This window comes from Pseudomyrmex gracilis, unplaced genomic scaffold, assembly GCF_002006095.1.
Source record: "Pseudomyrmex gracilis isolate BER0280 unplaced genomic scaffold, ASM200609v1 scaffold_45, whole genome shotgun sequence".
Taxonomy (NCBI): Eukaryota; Metazoa; Arthropoda; class Insecta; order Hymenoptera; family Formicidae; genus Pseudomyrmex; species Pseudomyrmex gracilis.
Window position 1 is genome coordinate 170454 of NW_018020629.1, and position 20790 is coordinate 191243.

General features: G+C 37.9%; 3 protein-coding genes across 5 annotated transcripts; all 3 read left to right on the plus strand.

Moving 5' to 3' along the window:
• Window positions 1-1910: 1910 nt before the first annotated feature.
• Window positions 1911-7727, plus strand: LOC109853240 (Fanconi anemia group M protein). 2 transcript variants are annotated; one of them, XM_020425132.1, is made up of 13 exons: window positions 1911-2465; window positions 2575-2742; window positions 2859-3031; window positions 3107-3196; window positions 3286-3510; window positions 3601-3754; window positions 3883-3998; window positions 4076-4195; window positions 4315-4480; window positions 4558-4712; window positions 4785-5058; window positions 5173-7169; window positions 7275-7727. In XM_020425132.1, the coding sequence occupies exons 1-13, from the start codon at window positions 2276-2278 to the stop codon at window positions 7506-7508; spliced, it is 4062 nt and encodes a 1353-aa protein (XP_020280721.1). In that variant the 5' UTR covers window positions 1911-2275; the 3' UTR covers window positions 7509-7727. The 2 variants fall into 2 exon arrangements, with proteins under 2 accessions (XP_020280721.1, XP_020280722.1); XM_020425133.1 differs by lacking the exon at window positions 1911-2465 and having other exon boundaries at window positions 2651-2742; window positions 3145-3196.
• Window positions 7728-7901: 174 nt separating this feature from the next.
• On the plus strand, window positions 7902-10470 carry LOC109853242. Of its 2 annotated transcripts, XR_002250097.1 has the most exons (4): window positions 7905-8537; window positions 8808-9311; window positions 9645-9728; window positions 9839-10470. XR_002250097.1 is itself a non-coding variant. In XM_020425134.1 (3 exons), the coding sequence occupies exons 2-3, from the start codon at window positions 8862-8864 to the stop codon at window positions 9917-9919; spliced, it is 531 nt and encodes a 176-aa protein (XP_020280723.1). In that variant the 5' UTR covers window positions 7902-8537; window positions 8808-8861; the 3' UTR covers window positions 9920-10470. The 2 variants fall into 2 exon arrangements, 1 of the variants encoding a protein (XP_020280723.1); XM_020425134.1 differs by lacking the exon at window positions 9645-9728 and having other exon boundaries at window positions 7902-8537.
• An 851-nt stretch (window positions 10471-11321) lies between these two features.
• Window positions 11322-20784, plus strand: LOC109853206. Its single transcript, XM_020425088.1, has 15 exons — window positions 11322-11510; window positions 12603-12772; window positions 12959-13141; window positions 13287-13500; window positions 13713-13930; window positions 14058-14243; window positions 14501-14651; window positions 14754-14963; window positions 18631-18683; window positions 18813-18995; window positions 19099-19312; window positions 19490-19704; window positions 19871-20065; window positions 20200-20338; window positions 20415-20784. The coding sequence occupies exons 1-15, from the start codon at window positions 11495-11497 to the stop codon at window positions 20552-20554; spliced, it is 2487 nt and encodes an 828-aa protein (XP_020280677.1). The 5' UTR covers window positions 11322-11494; the 3' UTR covers window positions 20555-20784.
• The last annotated feature ends 6 nt before the right edge of the window (window positions 20785-20790 follow it).

The following is a 20790-nucleotide window of genomic DNA, read 5'->3' on the forward strand; positions in this document are numbered from 1 at the left end:
TCAATTATTTAGAGTATTTTCACTTTTTTTTCTATTTTCATAAAACATTACACACATCGCCTGTTATACTAATATGTCATTATACTACTACATATATTCTTGCGGAATACTCTGTGTGATATTAGACGATGGAATATACGTTTACTTTGTCAAAAAAGAAGATCTGGAGAACGTTCCGTTTTTTATAGGAAAAAAAAAAAAACAACTACCACTTCAACGACGTGTGCGAAGCGAAAAAGACATTGTTAGCGATTTTCTCAAAGGTTCTTTTATTTCAAAAAATAACAGTCTAATAAATTTCTATAAGAATTGTTACATAGACTATTTACAATAAATTGGCGACCTTAAATACGCGTATTTAACAATTATACATAAGTGCTGAACAAGCGTAGATATATATATTAAAGAATTATGGTTGTAAAATGTAGTTAAGTATATTATAATTAATACTTGTAAATTATATGTAATTATATTGTAAATATTACACTTAACACAAAGCTGTAAATAATATAATATTACAAATTAATAATATAATATAATATAATCATACAGAGAGAGAGGTGTGAAAAGCAAGTGTTAAACGATCATAGCGCGGAATAGAACCAAAAACGTACGTGTGTACATATTATTCGACTGAAAAAAACAGACATAGCTCTGTAGTTCGAATGCGCACCATTGTGCACATTGGCGCTCAAAGAAGATTACTTAACAGCTAAAACGCAATTGGTTTGGTTTGGTGCATATATGGCTCAAAGGACCGTTTCAAGCTAGTCCATACGCCATTCTAAGTCTTTAGGAATCGTGACACAGGTCCTAAACCGTGGTTTGGGTACAAGCCACGGAGTTGTACGTTCGTTAAAAATACTGATAAACTGAAGAAATCGGTGTAAAAACACCGAAGATTGTCCAAAAATATCTAAGCGTAACTACGCACATCTAACCGGTACGGCTGATGCAACACCACACGCACTGACTCTAAAACGCAATTGTGATTTTCTTTCATTGCTCTTTGAGCCATTATAGATTGATTGATTGAAAAGATGTGTAAATCGTGTAAATACGGCACAAATTATATTTAGATACTAGCACAACACAGGCGCGCGCTACGCGCACGCTATTGTTATTTTTATTTAACATGTTGTCAGTGAACACAACCTGTCACCGCGATGACAGATAGTATATACGTCTTATAAACCATATAATACACATATGAGAAATGTCATATATATATATGCCGTAATCACGTGATCAAAGTCAGTAACACCGCCGCGGTCGCGCGGCCGAGGTCAGTGACTTCACCGCAGTCGCGTGACCGAGGTCAGTGACTCCCCCCCCACCAAGGCCGCGCGGCCGAGGTCAGTGACCCGCCAAGGCCGCGCGGCGGGGTCAGTGACCCGCCAAGGCCGCGCGGCCGAGGTCAGTGACCCCGCCAAGGCCGCGCGGCGGAGGTCAGTGACATTACTGTAGTATGTATATAACACAAATAATACAATATAAAGTATAATATTATAAATATATAATAAATTATATGTATAATATTATTTAATGTTGTTTTTCTACTCTTTCCTGTCACGTAACTTTAGTTACGTTTTTAATTTTCTCTACATATACGACGACCTGTTTCAAAATCGCTTTTCATTATTTACTCTTTCGATCTTACCGATTCGATTCGACTCGATCAATTAACCAACCAATCGGCAACGCGGAAAAGAAGCAACAATAGATGCGATACAACATACCGACAAGTCGTTCGTGAGCATGGCTACGTAGTTGCCAGTGTGCACCACTTGGGGACATTGCGCTGATTACTGGGCGGAAAAGCAATTACGCATTCTGTAAGCCTGGTGGCCGCTCTCAGATCTTTCTCTGAAAATGGGTCAACGTCCAGTGAACATTCGCTACCTGTGATACGATGAGTGTTGACAATCGTGATACGAACTCTTGCACAAACTTGTTTCGCTCTTAATTCAGAGACTTCAATTCGAAAAAAAAAAATTGCGGTTATGAGTTTTTCATTTCCAATGGAAATGAAGTTTGTACATAATTACGCATTGAGTAATAGTAGATTAATATATAAAAGTAAACAATACAATATATATAAATAATAATCACGAATCACGTGTTATCTTTCTGTAGTTTTATAAAATAAATCTTAAGAGAGCTATATGTGATGAGAAATACATGTTTTTTTTTATTTAAATTGATTTATTAAGTGTTGACAAAGTTATTGTGCGTGTGCGTGTTGTGTTTACTTACGAGAAAGTGTAAAGTTTAAATGACAACTTCTATCACAATGAATTTGCCATCGCAAAATATTGGACTTTCGGACCAACCAGAGACCAGAGGTTTCGATCTGTCAGCTGGAAACACCTGGATATATCCAGAAAATTATCCAGTTCGCCAGTATCAATTTGACATAGTTAAATCTGCATTATATTGCAATACTTTGGTCTGTTTACCTACTGGTAAGAGAAAAGTCATTACTGTCAATTGTTCTCAACACTCGGTGGAAGATCAAATAGACTATAAGTTTTTATCAGCATATACTTTTGTTCTTAATCTTGCTTTGTGTAGGTTTGGGAAAGACCTTTATTGCTGCTGTTGTAATGTATAATTTTTGGCGATGGTATCCTATTGGAAAAATAATATTTTTGGCTCCAACAAAACCTCTAGTTGCTCAGCAAATCAATGCATGTTATGAAGTTATGGGGATTCCAAGTGAAGATATGATGGAGCTCACAGGTTCTTTAAATATTTGTTTCTCTCTTTACACATAATGCACATATATATAATTATCTATGTCCTTTGTACAGAGATCATTTTGTTAAAATATATTACTTGACCTGTATTTTCTACAGGTGCTGTTAATCAAAAGATTCGTGAAAAAGCTTGGATCAAGAAGAGAATAATATTTGCTACTCCACAAGTATTTCACAATGATCTTGAGAAAGCAATTGTACCTAGCCACACAGTCAAATGTGTTGTTCTGGATGAAGCTCACAAGGCATTGGGCAAACATTCATATTGTGAGGTAAAGAAATAAAGAAAGTATATATAAATCTTACATATTAACAATTAAATTTTTTATATACAAGTGTTTTTTCAGTGTATTAAAATACTATCCACACAAAATCAATATTTTAGAGTATTAGCTCTTTCTGCTACACCTGGAAATAAACTGGACAATGTTCATGAAGTAAGTAGATATAGTGTAGAGTCTGATGTGATATTAGATATAAGAAAACTGAAGTGTCTTTATATCAATGGTTTTAATATGTTTTACAGGTGATACAAAATCTACATATTTCCCATTTAGAACTAAGAGACGAAAATTCAAGTGATATAGTGCCATATATAAATAAAAGAAAGGTGGACATTATTTTAGTACCTCTTAGCAATGAATTGCTTAAGTTCAAAGAGAGATACATTTTCATTATGGATCCCCATGTTAAGCTTCTTATACGATGTAATGTATTGAAGGGTCAAACTGCAAACATTTCAAAAGGAAGGGTAGTTATTCAATTTACTCACATATTACGCATATTGAAGTTTTAATATTTTTATTAGTTCAACTGTACTGCACTGTATTGTTTTCACTAGATCTTTCATTTATTAAGAGATTACAAAACAAAGACTGACAAATCTGGAAATTACGGACAAATTATGAAAAGTTTGAATATTTTGTTAACTATGTATCACGCTTATGATCTTCTGATTAGACATGGACTGCGTGCCTTTTTTCATTTTTATCAAAGTATGTTACTTGATCTTTTATTTTTTTATCAAAATATATTTAACAAAAGCACAATTTGGATTTTATTGACAATTTAGTTGTTTTAAGTGTAAATAAATCTTAAAAAAAAAACTTGTATTTTTTTTTAGCTCACTCCGATAAGTTTTGGATGCGTGAAGAAATTCATTTGCGAGATTTGCTTCACGACATAGAATCTTATCTCGGACCATTTCCGGAGGTATATCCCAGTGGGCAAATATCGGAGGTTCGTAATTTATATTTTGATAAAATATTAAAATCTGCGTACGTAAATAAAATATATATGAAGGTAAATTATTTCAGACACCGACAAATATTGTATTTGGTCATAATAAATTTCACAAATTGAAAGAATTGCTTGAGCATCACTTTAAAAAGAATGATAATGATCAAAAGGACACAAGAGCCATAGTTTTCGTCGAAGTTTGTATATCACATATCAATTTACATATAAAAATGATTGTTTATATAGTAAAAATTTATAGAAACCATTCTTATAATATTAGAAGTACAAAGGTTAATACATTGCTTCACAAAACCAGTTTAGAGATATAGTCAATGAGGTCTATGTTTTGCTCATGCAATCGAAACCGTTAATCAGGCCACAGATGTTTGTTGGTCAAGCTGGTCAGAAGCAGAAGCAACAGCTAAAAGCGTTGGAGGATTTTCGAAACAATCGTGTGAACGTATTAATTTCGACGAGTATAGGTAAACACTCTCGTTATAAAACAAAATAAATTAACAAATAAACAAAACAACAAATTTTAACGATATGTTTTACACAGGTGAAGAAGGATTGGACGTAGGGGAAGTAGATCTGATAATATGCTTCGATGTGTCACAGCATTCCCCGATAAGGCTGGTTCAAAGAATGGGCAGAACAGGTCGCAAACGAGATGGTCACATAATTGTTCTCGTTACCGACGGGAAAGAGCACGAGGTGAACTGAAAACCATAAAATTCTTTCACGCAAATCTAGCGTAACGTTACAAAAATGTTTCTCTCGTTGCAGAATTTGAAATCCACATTTTCTAAGAGGGATTCCTTGAACAATAAAATATTAAATACAAGCAACATATGCCCTTCTTTTTACATGGAGAATCCCAGAATGATACCAGACGAATTTAATCCGGACTGTCACAAAAGACATATTGTATTGCCGATGACGCCAACTGTAAAGTCTAAAAGAAAGTGGAAAACTCTTAACAACAAAAACGAAGCGTCTGTCTCAAAACAAAAAGTTTCCAATAATAAGAGCGAAGCGTCTACCTCAAAACCGAAAGAAAGTGAGTTGTTAGAACAATTTGGATTTATTTATTATCTGTGTTTCATTATTATTTCTCAGATCACCAAGATCTGCTCGCGCACATTTCTTAAATATAATTTGTAATTTATTTCAGATATGTTTACAAAAAAAGACACGGGTCAACCGTCGATGATGAGGTTTCTTACCAATCAGTCCGGCGAGCAGAATCGTGACAACGTTGTTACTCAGTCGAGATCGCAAGGTCTGCACAATACGATACGTCCCGGGGAAGTAAAATTGTTATCCGACGATAATGCCGGGATCGAGTTTCTGACATTGTGCGCGATCAAGAAATCGAAAGAAGAAATGTCTTCCGCAGCTGAACGTAAAATGGACACGACTTACATTCCCGCACCAAAACCGGTTACGTTATTGTTCAATTTCGTAGTACCCGACGTAAGCGCTATTGATTTATCCCTTATAGATGGTTTGCTGACACAATGTACAATGTACGACGGAGATAATCCGTCAACGCAAAGTAAAAACGACGGACGTAATAATGTTCATAACGTGAATTCGAGTGTCATCGATAACGATAACTTTTGGGGCACCATTCGAAACGAAAGGAATATCGATAACAGCGAGGTGAGATTCGAAGACATACTGGATGAAAGTTCCGACTCGGACGGAGTTTCGTGCCAAAGTCAACAACATTTAGACGTAAATGCGAGCGAGGCTGTTGCATCTAACGCGGGAGACAAGAACAAGGAAAGCGTTGCTAATTCGAGAACTGATGACTCGCCCGTATTCGAGGACATGGAAACCAGTATGTTCGAGGACATATTAAACGAGTCCTTCAGTTTGTCCGAGGACGAGGTGGAAAACGAAATCGCAGTGGGACGAAATACGGAATCTCCGAGTTTCTTCAATGATCTCACCGAAAACACGAAAAGAAAGGATGCAACACGTGAAAGTACCGACATCGCTTCCGATGACAAGACCAATATTGAATCCAATCAAGATGCGTCAATGTCTACAGAGTTTACGAGACCTAATCAAACGAACGGATGTGTAAACAATTTCGTGGACACATTGCAAGATTGTTATTTCGATAGCGATGACGATATAAATCAATTTATTCGGCATGAGTCTAGTAAAAACAATTCAGCAAGCAATTCAAAAGCGAACGAGAGTTTATTCTCCGTAACTCAAGCTATAGGCGAGATAGCGCGAATGAAGAACAACAACGCGAAGACATTGCCGAGATCTACGAGTAAGGAGAAACCGCTCGTTGAGAAGAACGACGTCGAATGGATCACGGTCGATATCAAAACTCAAGCTTCGGAGAAGGAAAGTTCGAGAATAGGAAAACTCGAGCTGTCGAATGTTAATCGCAATTCTATTGCGAAATCGCGCAGGAACGATTTCAATTTTCCCGACGATTCCGACGAAGATTTCATTGTTACGGTAAATAACGCGAAGAAAATCGACGAGATCGAAAGCAGTTACTTTTGCAACAGAAATTCGAAGAACGAAGACAGCAGTTCTTTGTTCGATGCGTCGAAAACCTTCGAATCGACAAAATTTAACTCTCCCGATACCACATGGAAAAACGTGAAACCGTGCGGTATGTCAACGCCGACTAGCAGCAGACGTTCGGTGTTGTCGTTGAACAGAAACAAGATTCAACATCCGGCTAAAACGATAGATCTAAATTCGTTCCGAGCGCCTGACAAGTGTGCGAACAACGCGATAGATCGAATTATCCCAGAGCCTGGTTCGTCCAAGCAAACGTCGCCTGTGAGCAGAAAGATGGACGAGAAAAAAATCAAGCGAAGACAGAAATGTAGAAATGACGTTAAAAATCAGTTCATAGACGACGAAGCGATAGTGGACGTCAGTTACGACTTGAGTTCGGACGAGACCGTCAATCTTGACGACACGGACGACCGGGATCTGGCGGATTTTGTGAGCTACACGCAATTTTCTCAGGAAGACGTCGATATGCACGCGCATTATCTGCGCACCGTCAGGAGCCCGGTCAAGAGACCGGGCGCCTTTTGCTTCAAGGAACCTCGATCGCCCGATTCGCCTGTGGAGATCTACTCGCAACCTCTGTCGCTGTCGGAAGCGCACGAGACATATCTTTACGTACGTATCGTTTATATCAAATCAGTATTGCAAAATTCTCGTTGATCTTTTTCTCACTTCGCGTGAACTAACTAACAAAAGTAACTTGATAACGATTTGCTTCAGGATTCGTTCTGCGTTAAGGAGGACGAGCCAGGCGGCACGTCTGTTCACGACGACTCGTTGTTGGAACGAGCCGAGAGAGAATTGGAGCGACAGAAACGAAAACGCGTCTGTTCGAACAAGAACGCGAGACCGGCCAAAGTCAAGAAAGCAACGAACATCGTAATTGAATCCGTGAGCAGCGAGGACGAGATCGAAGTGATACGCGCCCAAGTGCGAGAGAAGGATCAAGACTGAGATAAAAATCAAATCGATTCAAACTGTGATGCCCCAAAGTTTACACTGATGATCAACAAGTCTACGATAAAGTTTTTTTTTTTTATACGTTATAAGAATCAAAGAACGCAAAATACGGAATTTATTTTTTTGTACAAAAAAGCATGTACATATTCTTGCTCGCGGCACGCTTATATGTACATATATTTTTGGAAATTGTTTCTGTACAGCGAAATCATGTGTAAATATACTATTAATCTTTAATCCGACAACGGTGATTTATGAACGATTTGCGATTGGACAATCAATCTTCGGTTTGCTCTTACTCCTTCCGTCTCTCTCAAAGCACGTAATTTCCCACCTTCCCGAAATCCGTTTTTTTTTTTTCCCCCATTGCTTTGCTGAAAGATTCTCTTTGCGATAGTATTTATATTTTTATAAGTGTCGTCACGTACATTTTTTCCAGCAGCGATATGGATCTTCACGTATCCGCGAGTTTTTTTTTTTTATCGCGTATTGACTCACAACAGAGATTCACGGATCTGTCGGTAACTTCTTCTTAGATTTTTACCGTCGTCGTCGATGAAAAATTGATTCGATGACACAGACAAGGTAAATGCGACGCTTACGGCCGAAAAGAGACGTTTATTTTTATTTTAATTCGAATTCGGCATATTCGCTTTGTTGCGCGTCTAGACAAAACCCGCGTGTCCTCTGTGATGTTTATACGCGTAACGAACGTTGCGCGTATATTTGTTACCCCTCTTCTGTGGCAACGTTTTCAAATTTCACTCGAATGTTTGTGGTACACGCCCGAAAACGCAAAACGATTTTACGATCGAGAGATCAGTCGCGCTGTGAAAGAGATCGAAGCATCGCGTGGTGAAACGAGTTGCTCATTTTGATTTCAGATTTAATTTTGTAAGAGTGTGTGACGACGGATATAAAAATTTCACACATCCAAATATATCTATTTGTTCGACGCAAAATTTTGCACCGCGAGAATACTTTGGGTGAGAACAAAAATTAATTGAAAGAAAATAACAACAGGTAAGAGCTCAAAGTTTGTGTTTGTTTGAAATCGACGGTTCGCAATCTTACTCTGAGAAATATCGCAACAATCTTGAAATAAAATTGTCGCACAAGTATCTCCGGGTATTCAACGCGATTTAGAATTCGAACGAACAGTTTTACAAATTTTTACGATATATAGTCAACGCGACGTGCACATTTGAAGCGAACAATAGTTCGACACTTCATTTGAGAGAGAGAGAGAGAAAAAAATCCGATTTCTATCTTTCTTTTTTTTTTTTGTTGCAGATAAGTCGCTAGGCGCAGGTAGTTCTTTTTACGAAATTTCAATTGAGCGAAGATATGCGTCAAATCGCATTGTTGGCGATTTTAATCGCTAGTGGTTTTGCGATTGTCACGGGTATCTCGCTATCGCCGTCTTTTTACAACACGAGATCGCTAGTGATCGAGGACACAAATTCGACAGCAATGCAGCCGTTACTTATCAATAATGTGACAACGCAGTCATCGCTTGTCAATGAATCACAAGTTGAATTCCGACAATTCGGAGCTATGAGCTATACCGCAACGGAACCTCGTTCGGATAACAAATTTAGTATGTTCGACTTGTTCTTTTCTAGAAACACCTTCGTCACCAAGTTGGTTCCTCTCGTCACCGACGTAACTCGATACAGCGTTCACACCGCCGTCATCATGATGCAGGGTATAACGCTCGTTCTCGTAATTACGGCTTTCATCTCCGTACTCTGCTCTTACACGTCGTACTGTTTTGTCACTTACGAGGGATTACAGGTAATAAATGAGCTTGATATTTTGAGACGAGCGTAAAAAATAAAACAGAAATATAACGGCAAATTGGTAGCAAATTCGCGCAAACAAGAAACCGGTGACTCTTTTTGTGTCCGCGCAAGTCTGTCCGAGAACGGACAGACCCCTCCCCGTTTTTGACGACAAATTGTCGGCAAAAAACTCGAACAGATTTGATTTTCTCACGCTGTCGATCATCGCGTTTGACGATAGATTCGGCTCAGATTTTGATTTTGTTTTTCTTTTTTGCTGCCAATTTGTGTCGTCGACGTTGACAGAATTGAAAAATCGCGAAAAACAATTTGTTTGTCCCGACAGAATTTGCTATCAGAGCTGCTGAATTTCAAGAAAACACTGGATTTTGCATCTTCACTACTAGACAAAATTACAAACATATATTAGGTAGTTTGGCTTGTATTTTTTTTTTTTTTTTTTTTTAAGTTAAAAATTAACTTAAAGTTAAATCACAAAAAAAGATCTGTCTTTAAGAATAAATTCAATTGTTTGCGTAGGTAAGAGAAATAACTGATTATTACGGCGTCATAAATTCGATCCTCAAAATGATCGAAGAAGGACTCAAAATACATACGTAACGACGACCGTCGATGACATTTGACGAACGAAGATCAATTGTGCGGCAAAGAACAACGAAGAAGAGGATTTAGCGATACGCGCGCATTCGTGCGCTGTAACGTTTATACAAATTGTTTTTATTGTGTAATCGCTCGCCGAGCGATGATGCGATACAGAATGCGCACTTCTCGCGCGCCGCGCGTTATAATCTGTACATATGTTGTATTTATTTTCTTTCGAATGTACATACGAGCGATTTTTTTACACGCTTTATCTAAGTATTGCGAGTGTAAGTTTGACATGTTAGGCTTTGACCTTTCGATGTATGTATGTGCACAAGATATGTTTCAATACAAGTGACTTCGCACAAGCGTCTATTTTTTCTTTTTATCTTGCTTTCTTTTTCACCTTCCTCGCGGATGATGACGTAATTGCAAGTTGGCAAAATTCCTCACTTCCCATCGTCCCAGTGTACTTCGTGACAAATCGTGATATCACTCGGAAATATTTGTGTGTACTCTAGAAGTCATCACGGCCCCGTCATGCGTGATTGCTCTATCAGAGGGAATCTTGTTAAACTCATACAACTCGAGGAATCCCGAGTTGGTGGGAAACAACGTCACAAGCGCAACGCGCTGTGTGTACTGTTTTTTTTTCTTTTTTTTTTTTTTTTTTACTCGCATTATCTTTGAAGAAATATATACAGATTTAAGAAATACAGATAGCGATTTAGCGAGGAGCATTGATAACTAATTAGACGTTTAATTAGGAGACCGCGTCGGGCGCTAATAGCGGTAACGCGAATAAACAAGAATGTGCCTTTTGTGCCTCGCGTAATTCCCTCAACTTGAAACAAAATGGAATTTGTGTGGATTCTCAGAAAATAAACACGCAAAACGTAGTTTCTCCTTAAATTTTCATTCGACAAATAAAATCTTAGATAAGAAACGAGTTAAACAAATATAATTTTACACGCACAACTGAATGTAAAACACACTTTACACATGTTTCTATATTGTACAGAAAAATTATTTATTGCGCGCGATTAATTTTCAAGACTGACTTTGAAAATGTATTTAATCGCGCAAAATGTAATATTGTTTCTCGATGGTAGCTTCGATTTTCAAATCTTTTTATAAATATCCCGACGCGTCGTTCAAATCTTTTTATAAATATCCCGACGCGTCGAAGAGAATCGAGGCGCATAAAAAAAAACCTTCTTAAAGATCATTTGTCACGGATGTGGATTTACACGCACCTTCGTAGAAATTTCGACGAGGCTTTTTATCAATAAGACAATCAAAAAAAAAAAAAAGAAAAAAAATTGTACTCCCTTCTGTGAGTCACGTTTCCCTCCTCTTGCGAATCCCATCCTCCCGCTCGTCGCTTCGCCACTACTCTTCCTCGCGGATGGGCTCTATAATCCACCGGATCGGCAGCCGCTGACCGGTTTTGCTCTCCATCTCGCACGCTAGTCGCGTCGCGAGCGCCAAAGACAGAAAGCCGACGTTTAATTCATAAGCAACACAAATCGCACAAACGCAAATTGCAAGTCCGCGAGAACCAACAATACACGTTACGCAGCCGTCTCCGTCATGAAGCGCTACTTGGGTGAGTGCGTCCGTCTTTGCGCAATTTTAAAGAGGAGTTAATTTTTCTGAAAACAACAAATAGAATAAGAAAACCCAACTGAAAATTTGATTAATGTTTTTTTTTTCTAATGGTTACTTAATCAAAAGTTTGTCTCTCTCAATACTAATTGGAAATAATCGCAAACATTTCTCTCATCATTATCTTATTTATAGACAAGGTCAGGGCACATATCTCTGATTTTGATCGACCTTGATCGCTTTGTATTGGTAACTGGAAAAAAAATGCCAAATGTAAAAATGTCAAAGATATCGCACGCGTATGAAGCGAGTCGTGTGTGTTCGCCACGTCAATTTTTACACGATGATTCTAAACTCTTTCGAATGAATCCTCTCGGCGGAAAAACGTACGAGCGCGAACAAAATAAAAATAATCTGTAATAAAAACATAGAGCCGCAAATACACCAAAGGTCGATATAAAAACAGTGTCCTTGAGTCCTTTTTTGTTTCGCAGACAGAGCGCGTAAAATGACGCGAGTCCTGTTTGTCGAGCGAGAGGTTGTTGACCGCTAACAAAACAAAAGCGGTTTCCGATTCGCGGGACTTCCGAATGGTCACTACTTTTATTCGAATTGTGTCATCAATTCGGAACATGAAGTAATTGAGAATAATGCCGACCAGAGAATTGTTTTGAAAGTTGTACCACAATAACCGATGATTGTAAAGCGGAAATTTATAATTAAGCGTATAATCACGTAGAAAATTCTTAGAAACAATGTTTTCAAACGACCGACAAATGAGACCTGACTAACAAAAAAAAAATTCCGCGGAATTTTGATATTAAAACATTTAAAAAAATTGAAGGAGTAAAAACACGAAATACATGATTTTTTTTTTTACAAAATTAAAACGCGCCGGAAACTATTTTCTTTTTGTTGTTTTTAACAAAATTGTTTTTTTAATTAAAACAAAAATTACCTGGCACAGGAATTTTAATTTCGCATAAACTTTGAATTTTGTTCCGCAAGAATATGGGGAAATATTTTTTCTCTCTCTCTCGAACATCTCTCTGTTGCTTTCAAAATTCTAAGCAAAGATGTGTTTTAATTGCAGGATGCTTGCTGTGCCTCTCGATCGCGGTGGTTTTTGTAGATGAAGGTACGTGCGCCATCGCGCAAAAGCCCGAACAGTCGAAAGTTTCTCCGAAAATTATTGAAGATGACGAGGACTTCGTGCCGTATCAGGGCGGACGCTTCACAACATTTGACTGGACTCTGTTCAGGGTATTTACGCACTTCCTCGCAAATTTAACAATCAATTGAAATATAAATCCACAACGAATAATAGAGAGAACATATATAAATGACTTTTTTTGGGGGGGTCAAAAAGAATGAAAAAATCTCTTTTACCCAAAATCTTCAATTTACATTACTCCATAACTCTCTTTTGATCTAAACAAAATTCTTTAGAAACTAGGCGTGGCAAATGCAGGAAACGTTTTGTTGTCGCCTATATCCATAAAATTAGCATTGGTGCTTCTTTACGAAGGAGCTCAGGGTCAAACCGCGCATGAACTTGCCAACGCCTTGAACCTTCCTCTCAGTGTGCCGGGAACTCGAGAGATTTTCAACAACGTCTTGAAATCTCTGCAGGTAAAGAAACCCTAATCTTTCTCTATCTATATCTACCGCATAAAAATACATAATAAAATCTTGAAGAAGTGTATGAATTTGTGCATGCAAAAAAAATTTTAAATGATCAAGCAACTCTTGAGAGATTTTTGTTTTATTTCCGCAGACTCCGTCGTCGGCGTACACGCTAAATATCGGATCGCGCATTTACATCGACAATAACGTGCTGACCAGACAACGTTACGCGGCAACGATGAAAAGTTTTTACAACACCGATGTGATCAACGTCAATATGTCCGAAGCGCACGCGATCGCGAACGGAGTCAATTCCTGGGTCAGTAACGTTACGGATGGACACATAAAGAAAATGATAGATGACGGTACGTTTGATTGATGCTCGATCGAAGTTGAATTATGACATTTGATATTCGTTGAGATGTCGACATCATTAAATTAAAAAACAAAAACTCAAACACACACACACACATTTCTCGTTAACAAGATATTTATAATCTGTTAACAACTGAACAATTTCAACAACTTGCGAAATTGTTTCTTATTGTTTTAGACGTTTATTTATTTCTTATTTCAGAACAAGATCTGAAGGACTCGGTGATGCTGATAGTGAACGCGCTGTTTTTCAAAAGCGCGTGGCGTCGCAGGTACTTCGAGCCCGAAAACACTCGCGTTTCCAAATTTTACGTCAACACCAACGAGATCGTGAACGTGCCGTTCATGCACACCGTGGGTCGATTTTATTACGTCGAATCGTCGAAACTCGACGCGAAGATACTGCGAATACCGTACGACGTACGTGCGACACACACGATTATATACAAATTTATATATATATATACTCATAAAAAATAAATTGCGTCAACAATCAAATGAAAAGAAACGAAGGGGTTGCAAGCTGAAGAGCGAATTTTTTTTTCAGGGTTCAAAATTCGCCATGTACATCATTCTGCCGCGCACGATGTACGGCGTGGATCACATTGTCAACGAGATCAACGCGTTCACGCTCGCTACGGACATGTGGGCCATGCAGGAATTGCCTTTCGACGTGTTGATACCGAAATTCAAGTTCGAGTTCACGAGCCACTTGGAGAGTACTCTGCGCGAGGTAACTTTCTCCGTTCAGCATAGAAAAAAATTTGCCGAAGAAAAAAATATTCGATTGCAAGATTATAAACGCGTTCGAGAGAGTAAATGGAGAGCAAAGCGTATAAAAGTAAAAAACATTAGCGATTTAATTGTAATTTGTTTCTTGCTAAATCTGCAATCGTTCGTGCATTCCTAAATTTTTGCCAGTCACAGCCAGTTTTGGCGATACGCGTTTGCTAACGCAAAAATGATAAATTGTTTTTCGTATTCACACAGCTCGGTATTCACGATATCTTCGACGACACCGCGCTGCTGACGGGTATAGCGAGAACAAGACGAGCTTCGAGACATCTGCAGGTGTCCGACATAGTGCACAAGACGGGAATAGAAGTGAGCGAGAACGGGACAATTGCGTACGCTGCCACAGGTGCGTGTTTCTAATAAATTAAAAGTTTAAAATAAAAAGTTTAAAATTGAAACAAAAAAAAATTATTATACATATATATTTTTGTTTTGTTTTTTAATACAGAGGTACAGATTGGAAACAAGATAGAAGACAGCGTGTTCCATGCGAATCATCCGTTCGTGTTCTACATCGAGGATGAGACCACCGGCACCATTCTTTACATAGGAAAGGTGCGAAATCCCTTGAACACGTCCGGAGTTGCGGAGAAATGTTACACGCAAGCGCAGCCGGAATTCCCGTCACGACTTAATCTGGATACACCGAACATTCCCGGTAAATGAATTGTAAGGCTGTAACTTGATAACTGGGGGAAATGGATTTCTTCTTCGGTGATAGTAGCTTTAGTAGCGTAATCACACAATGTGACTAACTTATTTTATCATTAAAAAAAAAAACTTACGCGTAAAATATCTTATTTTCTTGCTGCACCAACCGTAACCAAAGATTTAGAGAAGGTACAGAATTAAAGTTTCTTGTCTAATGGTATTAACCCCTTGGGTACGGATTTATTTGAGAAAATATTTGCATGTGGAACGGATATAATTTTTGGTTGCTTGGAGTAGTATGTAAAAGCAAAAAAGTGAAAAAAGTGAATGACGTGTCTCAGACGTCAAATGTACCCAAGGGGTTAACTGTCTAATGTGGAATTATACATACAAGATGTTTTATCTCAAGTTTTAGAGAGACTCTAACTAAAAAAAAAAAAAAATGAGAGAAGAAAGGGAAGAAACAACGCGGTTGTTCGACAGAGTTTCTCTCTTCTTGCTTTCGAAAACGTTTTTTGAAAATAAAGTAACTCGTGTCGTCCAAAAGCAAACTGAAAAATTGGATAAAACACCGTGTATATACACGTTAATGGAGTTTACTGTGTGAAAGGAGTATTTGTATTTCTGTGTATAGTTTTATTAATACGTACGCTGTGCTATTAACATATTGCATGTTAACTCTGTATAGATCCACTCACTGTATAGAGTGGATATAATTTGTAGTTAATAGATGTGGTCACAAGAGAGACGTAATCAATTTAAATTCTCTGTTAAATCCTATTTCCTTGTTTAACAAATTAGATTCAATGGATTACGTAACAGTATTGTTTTTCGTTCTGGAAATAAGAAAAAAAAAAGATTCTGTACTTCTGCTCGGTTTTTCTCGGAACCGTTGTTGTTGTCGACGTTTAGGGCACGGTATTTTTCTTCCATAAAAAATCATGTTTGAGATAATTTTACACATATAGTATTTTTATATAATAATATATTCTGTAATATATAATTTATGTTATATTGCAATCGCGTATTTTTTATACACAATATATTATTTCTTTGTAAGATATTGCGTTTGCAAGGGTGTTGCGAGTCTGTGTGTGTGGATCACGCACACAAATATTCAGTTACATATCTATTCGCACGGTATAATTTTATTTATCAAATGCCAATGTACCAAAGAGACAAACTAAAATTCTGCCAAATACAAACTTGTGCCAAACCAATTATTAGATACGCCACAACGAAATGCTTGCGTGTGATTCTCCTTTTGTGAGCTCTTATCACGTTACTTATCCTATCACGTTACTTGCGATAAATAAAGAAAAATTATCATTACGCACATGTTAGCGGCACTAGCCGCTAGCGTCACTGCTGTAATCATAATGTTATTTGCTCCGCATCCATATATAAATATCGACTACGCATTATCGCGAATAAATTTTGCTTACGTTCTAAGACAGAGTCACATCTTTTGTCTTTGTGTTATAAACGCGAGTGTGGATGTTGCACAAACGAGTTCTATAGTGGGACGTTCCAATGACGGAACTGCAGATGATGGAAATCCCAAGGCAGACCTGCTCCTACTATCTTCACTTGGCTCGTGTTTATTGAGCCCCTCCTTTTATTTTATCGCGTTTTCGCGAAAAAAAAAAAGTAATACCGCAATAATCTCAGTAATTTCAATATTTTAATTTTATTTTAATTACTGCTTTGCTATGTCATTTTAACTATCGTATAAATATATTTTCAATTTTAAATATTTATTATTGTTTAATTTTAATTATTAAATAATATTTATTATTTTTAGTTTAAAATATTTATTATTTTTTGAATAAAAAAAAAGAGAGAGAATATATAAGTTTATACATCAGCGAATGACGTTGATAAATTTTTACGAAAATCGACTGATTTTGCTGCACACTCATCAGATCTGTTCTGGATGTTTAGAGATTCAGTTTTTTTTTCTCCCTTCCCTCCTCTCTTCTTCACTCTCGTCTGTCAATTCCTTCTCTTCTGCGCGTTCTGTTCCGAAATGTCAAATAAAAGAGAATTGTCTTCTCCCACTAAACTGATTTCGAGGAAAAAATTATCTCCGCTCATTCATTTCTCCGCTGCTTCGCGTTTCTGCAGTTCTCTCTTGTTATGCTTTCAAGAACAATAGTTTCCTTCGTCAAAAACTCGTTAACGCTCGCAGCGCAGAAACACTTGCCTTGAGTGTTGCATCAGTGTCTAAAAAAAAGTCCACTCACGAGAGACCTGTTTTTGTGTTTTTTTTTTTTTTTTTTTTTTCATTTTACCTCGTCTGAAGTTGTGTCATCCTTCCGCGATCGCGGTAAATTATCGCGCGCGAATTTCTCCCGCGTGTATATAAACATTTTCGACGCGCGCGATGCAGCATCAGAGTGTGCACGCACACACCAAGGTGAGGTAATGAAGAAGCAAGGAGTTCGCAAGAGTTGACCAAGTGGGGATTGACTCCTAGCCGGAAGTTTGACTATATAGCGTCTGTGTTTCCGTTATCTCCGTGTGTGTGTGTGTGTGCGTGCGTGCGTGCGTGCGTGTGTGCATGTGTGTATATTTCATTCGCGACTCGGGAGTCACGCGAAATACGCGTATCGTGTGCTACTTTTCCATAACTGCGCGCGTCCAAATTCCAAAATCGCTCAAAATGTGGTCATCGACGCTGTGGATCCTCTGCTGTGTTTGCGCAGGTATATCGTTCACTGAAAGGACGAAGAGATTTTTTTTGTTTTTTTTTTTTTTACAATTGTCTCTCTCAACATTCTTTAAACAATTGCGTGTACACGCGCGTCTGCACTTTTTTTTTTTTCATAATATTATCGTCACATGATTGCGCGAATCCTTATCGCAGGATCGTTTCAACGTCTGACGATTCTCGAGACTCTTTACGTAATTTTCTCTCGTCGCAATAAATCATCTTCGAAACTGTCATTGATTTTCGTGCCGCTTTATTTGACGACTTATCTCGTACGTGCGGAGCAGAAAGAAGACTGAACCACTGGACGGTGCAACAAGGGAGAGACCTCTCTTGCCCGCGCGCTTCTCCTCCGCGTCATTAATCAAAATCAATAATTATCGGAGCGCGTTTTTTGCGGATTACGTCATCGCTCGCGAGCGCTAAAACGATATGTATGTACATATGCGTTAAACTTGTTTGACGAGTCTCACGATTGACTTGCCCGATAACGCCGGCATCTGTCGTTCCGTGCAATTTTAACTCCGCTCTCTGTTACATTCGTTTGTTGTAAATCCTCTACGATCGATCGCCCGATAAAAAAAAAAAAAACGAAGAAAATTCTTTTTCATTGCGCGAAAATTAATTTCATTACGACTTTATTATTGACGCGTTACTTCGAATAACAATGACGGATATATTACCGCACGATTGATCGGCGGCTTCTACTCAAATATCGGATTCTTCCAAATGCGTGTACGTTTTTTAAATGAAAATTTTTAAGATTCATCGTACCGACTCGCGTATAACTTCTATCTTCTGTAATTTTCGAACAATTTGGTAGAATTATACACGAATGTGCGCTGTCTTGCGATAAAATGAATGTAACATAGATCAATATATTAATGTATATATATATATATATATATCTTGTTCTTGCAACAAATTTGCAACTAACGCGATGCATTACTCTTCATTTTAGTTACAACCATCGCCGAGGATCGATATTCCTTCTTCAACACTGAACTTCTGCAGGTAAAAACAGTTTTAAAACAACGGTAAGAACGTAAGAACAGTTTACGTTGTTTTTGTAACAGAAATAAATTTAACATTTTTAAGAATAATTGTATCTTACATTGTTTTGTTTTAAAATAACAATCACAGAGAGTGAACGAGGAAGTCGGAGGTAACGTGATATTGTCACCGGCCAGCGCGAAAATCGCCCTTGCGAGTCTGATTGAGGGCACGGCCGGTCGAACGCGCCAGGAGCTACTCGCAGCTTTGAGATTGCCACCGGACGAATACTCGATTCGAAAAATAGTGAGACGCACGTCCGCACCGTTAAAAGTACGTAAACGGAATTTATTTTTTTAATATTCAATTTATCTCGAAAACATAATTTTTCGATATGTTGCCTTCTCATATTTCTCGTTTTTTTTTTTTTTTCCAGAGTTACGAAAATGGAACGGAAATCGACGTGGCCACTCGCTTGTGGATCAATCCGACGCTCGCGGCGTCCAGTTCTTACTTGAACTCTCTGCGCAACAATTACGGGACCGATATTCAGCAAATGAATTTCGGAAATGCAAACGATGCGGCGAACGCGATCAACGCCTGGGTTCGCGAAAGAACGCGGAATAACATCAAGTCGATCGTTCAGCCTGGTATTTAAACAGACTTTGTTTCTTATTTTTTTTTTTTTTTTTTTGGTAGAGGAAGAGTGTTTTTTTTATGTAATCGAATTGGTGTGTATAGGTTTGTTATTTTGTTCTAATTTAGAAATTTCTCTTCTTCCTTTACCTTTAAAAAAGTGTCTCTTATCAACGTTTAACGTTGTACAGGTATTCTCGACGCCAACGTTCAGATGCTGCTGACTTCAGCTTTGTATTTCAAAGGACGATGGTTGAAGTCCTTTGACAGAGGCGCAACGCGCGTTGGATGTTTCCAAGTGCCCGATAATAGCTGTCAAAACATTCCTATGATGCAAAATATTGCGAAGTATCGGTACGGTTACGTAGCCGCGCTCGACGCCGAAGTGGTCGAAATTCCGTACTCGGTAAGATTCAATTCCTGCTTCATTGACAAGCCGATAGAAAAACTTCTTCTGAAAATTCTCAATTTTCAATATGTTTTCTTGGCGGAGCCATCATCTTCTTGTAATTTATGAAATTGAAATATGTATATCGTGCAAGAAACACTTGGACTCAAATTGTATATTTCAGAACGGCAGGACGTCCATGCTAGTCTTTCTTCCGTATCACTATCAGAGCGATCCGTACCTCCAGGTTTTGTCCAAAGATCTGTCGTACGTGCCGATGAGAATGCTGCTGGCTAGTCTGAACGAGACCGATCTGGTGCTCTCTATTCCGCGATTCAGCATCGAGAGCAAATTGAACTTGCATTCACCGTTGACGCGTGTAAGAATAGATCTATTACCTGTGATTTTATTTGTTTCAACAGTACACACATATATATATAGCAAGAGTAAAAAGTATGAATTTTATATTAAAAAAAAATGGATATAAAAGTGCATAAAATTCTTCTGTTCTAGATGGGTATACAAGACATTTTTGGCACAACAGCGAACTTCACGGGAATTGGACACAACAATTATCTACGAATAGGAGAGATACTCCAAAGTGCTAAAATAGAAGTTGACGAGGAGGGAACCGTCGCCGCCGCCGTGACAGGTAATTGTTGACGTAACTCATGCATTATTCGACGCATCTCGTAAATTGTTGTCCGCTAATATCCATTTGATTGCAGAATTTGTTATTGTACCTCTCATGGGTGAAACAATTCCAACATTCATAGCAAACAGACCGTTTATCTTCGCTATTATTGACGTTTTAACGACTGAGACTCTCTTTGTTGGTCGTTTTCTTGGTCCTAATGCAAGTACTTAAAAATTAAGAGTGATACACTAAGACACAGGTCTTTTTACTTTTATACTGAAAGTGCCTGCGAGATATTATCATTTATGTATATAATCATTTTCTTGTGACGTATACATATATATGTGTATATATATATATATATATTACTTTTGTTACACGTGTAAACTTGGCACAAGACTCGACGTCTCTTGATATTTTTTTTTTTTTGTATTGAAGTTGCAGGAGTGTTTGTGCTTTTATACTTG

What these genes read in the sequence shown, in the direction of transcription:
- LOC109853240 (XM_020425132.1), top strand. Translation starts at nt 2,276, where the DNA reads ATGACAACTTCTATCACAATGAATTTGCCATCGCAAAATATTGGACTT. An exon ending in TTTGGTCTGTTTACCTACTG is followed by an intron (nt 2,466 to 2,574) that starts GTAAGAGAAAAG and finishes TGCTTTGTGTAG; the next exon opens with GTTTGGGAAAGACCTTTATT. An exon ending in CGCACGAGACATATCTTTAC is followed by an intron (nt 7,170 to 7,274) that starts GTACGTATCGTT and finishes GATTTGCTTCAG; the next exon opens with GATTCGTTCTGCGTTAAGGA.
- LOC109853242 (XM_020425134.1), top strand. Translation starts at nt 8,862, where the DNA reads ATGCGTCAAATCGCATTGTTGGCGATTTTAATCGCTAGTGGTTTTGCG. An exon ending in TCACTTACGAGGGATTACAG is followed by an intron (nt 9,312 to 9,838) that starts GTAATAAATGAG and finishes TTGTTTGCGTAG; the next exon opens with GTAAGAGAAATAACTGATTA.
- LOC109853206 (XM_020425088.1), top strand. An exon ending in ACGTCTTGAAATCTCTGCAG is followed by an intron (nt 13,142 to 13,286) that starts GTAAAGAAACCC and finishes TTATTTCCGCAG; the next exon opens with ACTCCGTCGTCGGCGTACAC. An exon ending in GCACGTCCGCACCGTTAAAA is followed by an intron (nt 18,996 to 19,098) that starts GTACGTAAACGG and finishes TTTTTTTTCCAG; the next exon opens with AGTTACGAAAATGGAACGGA.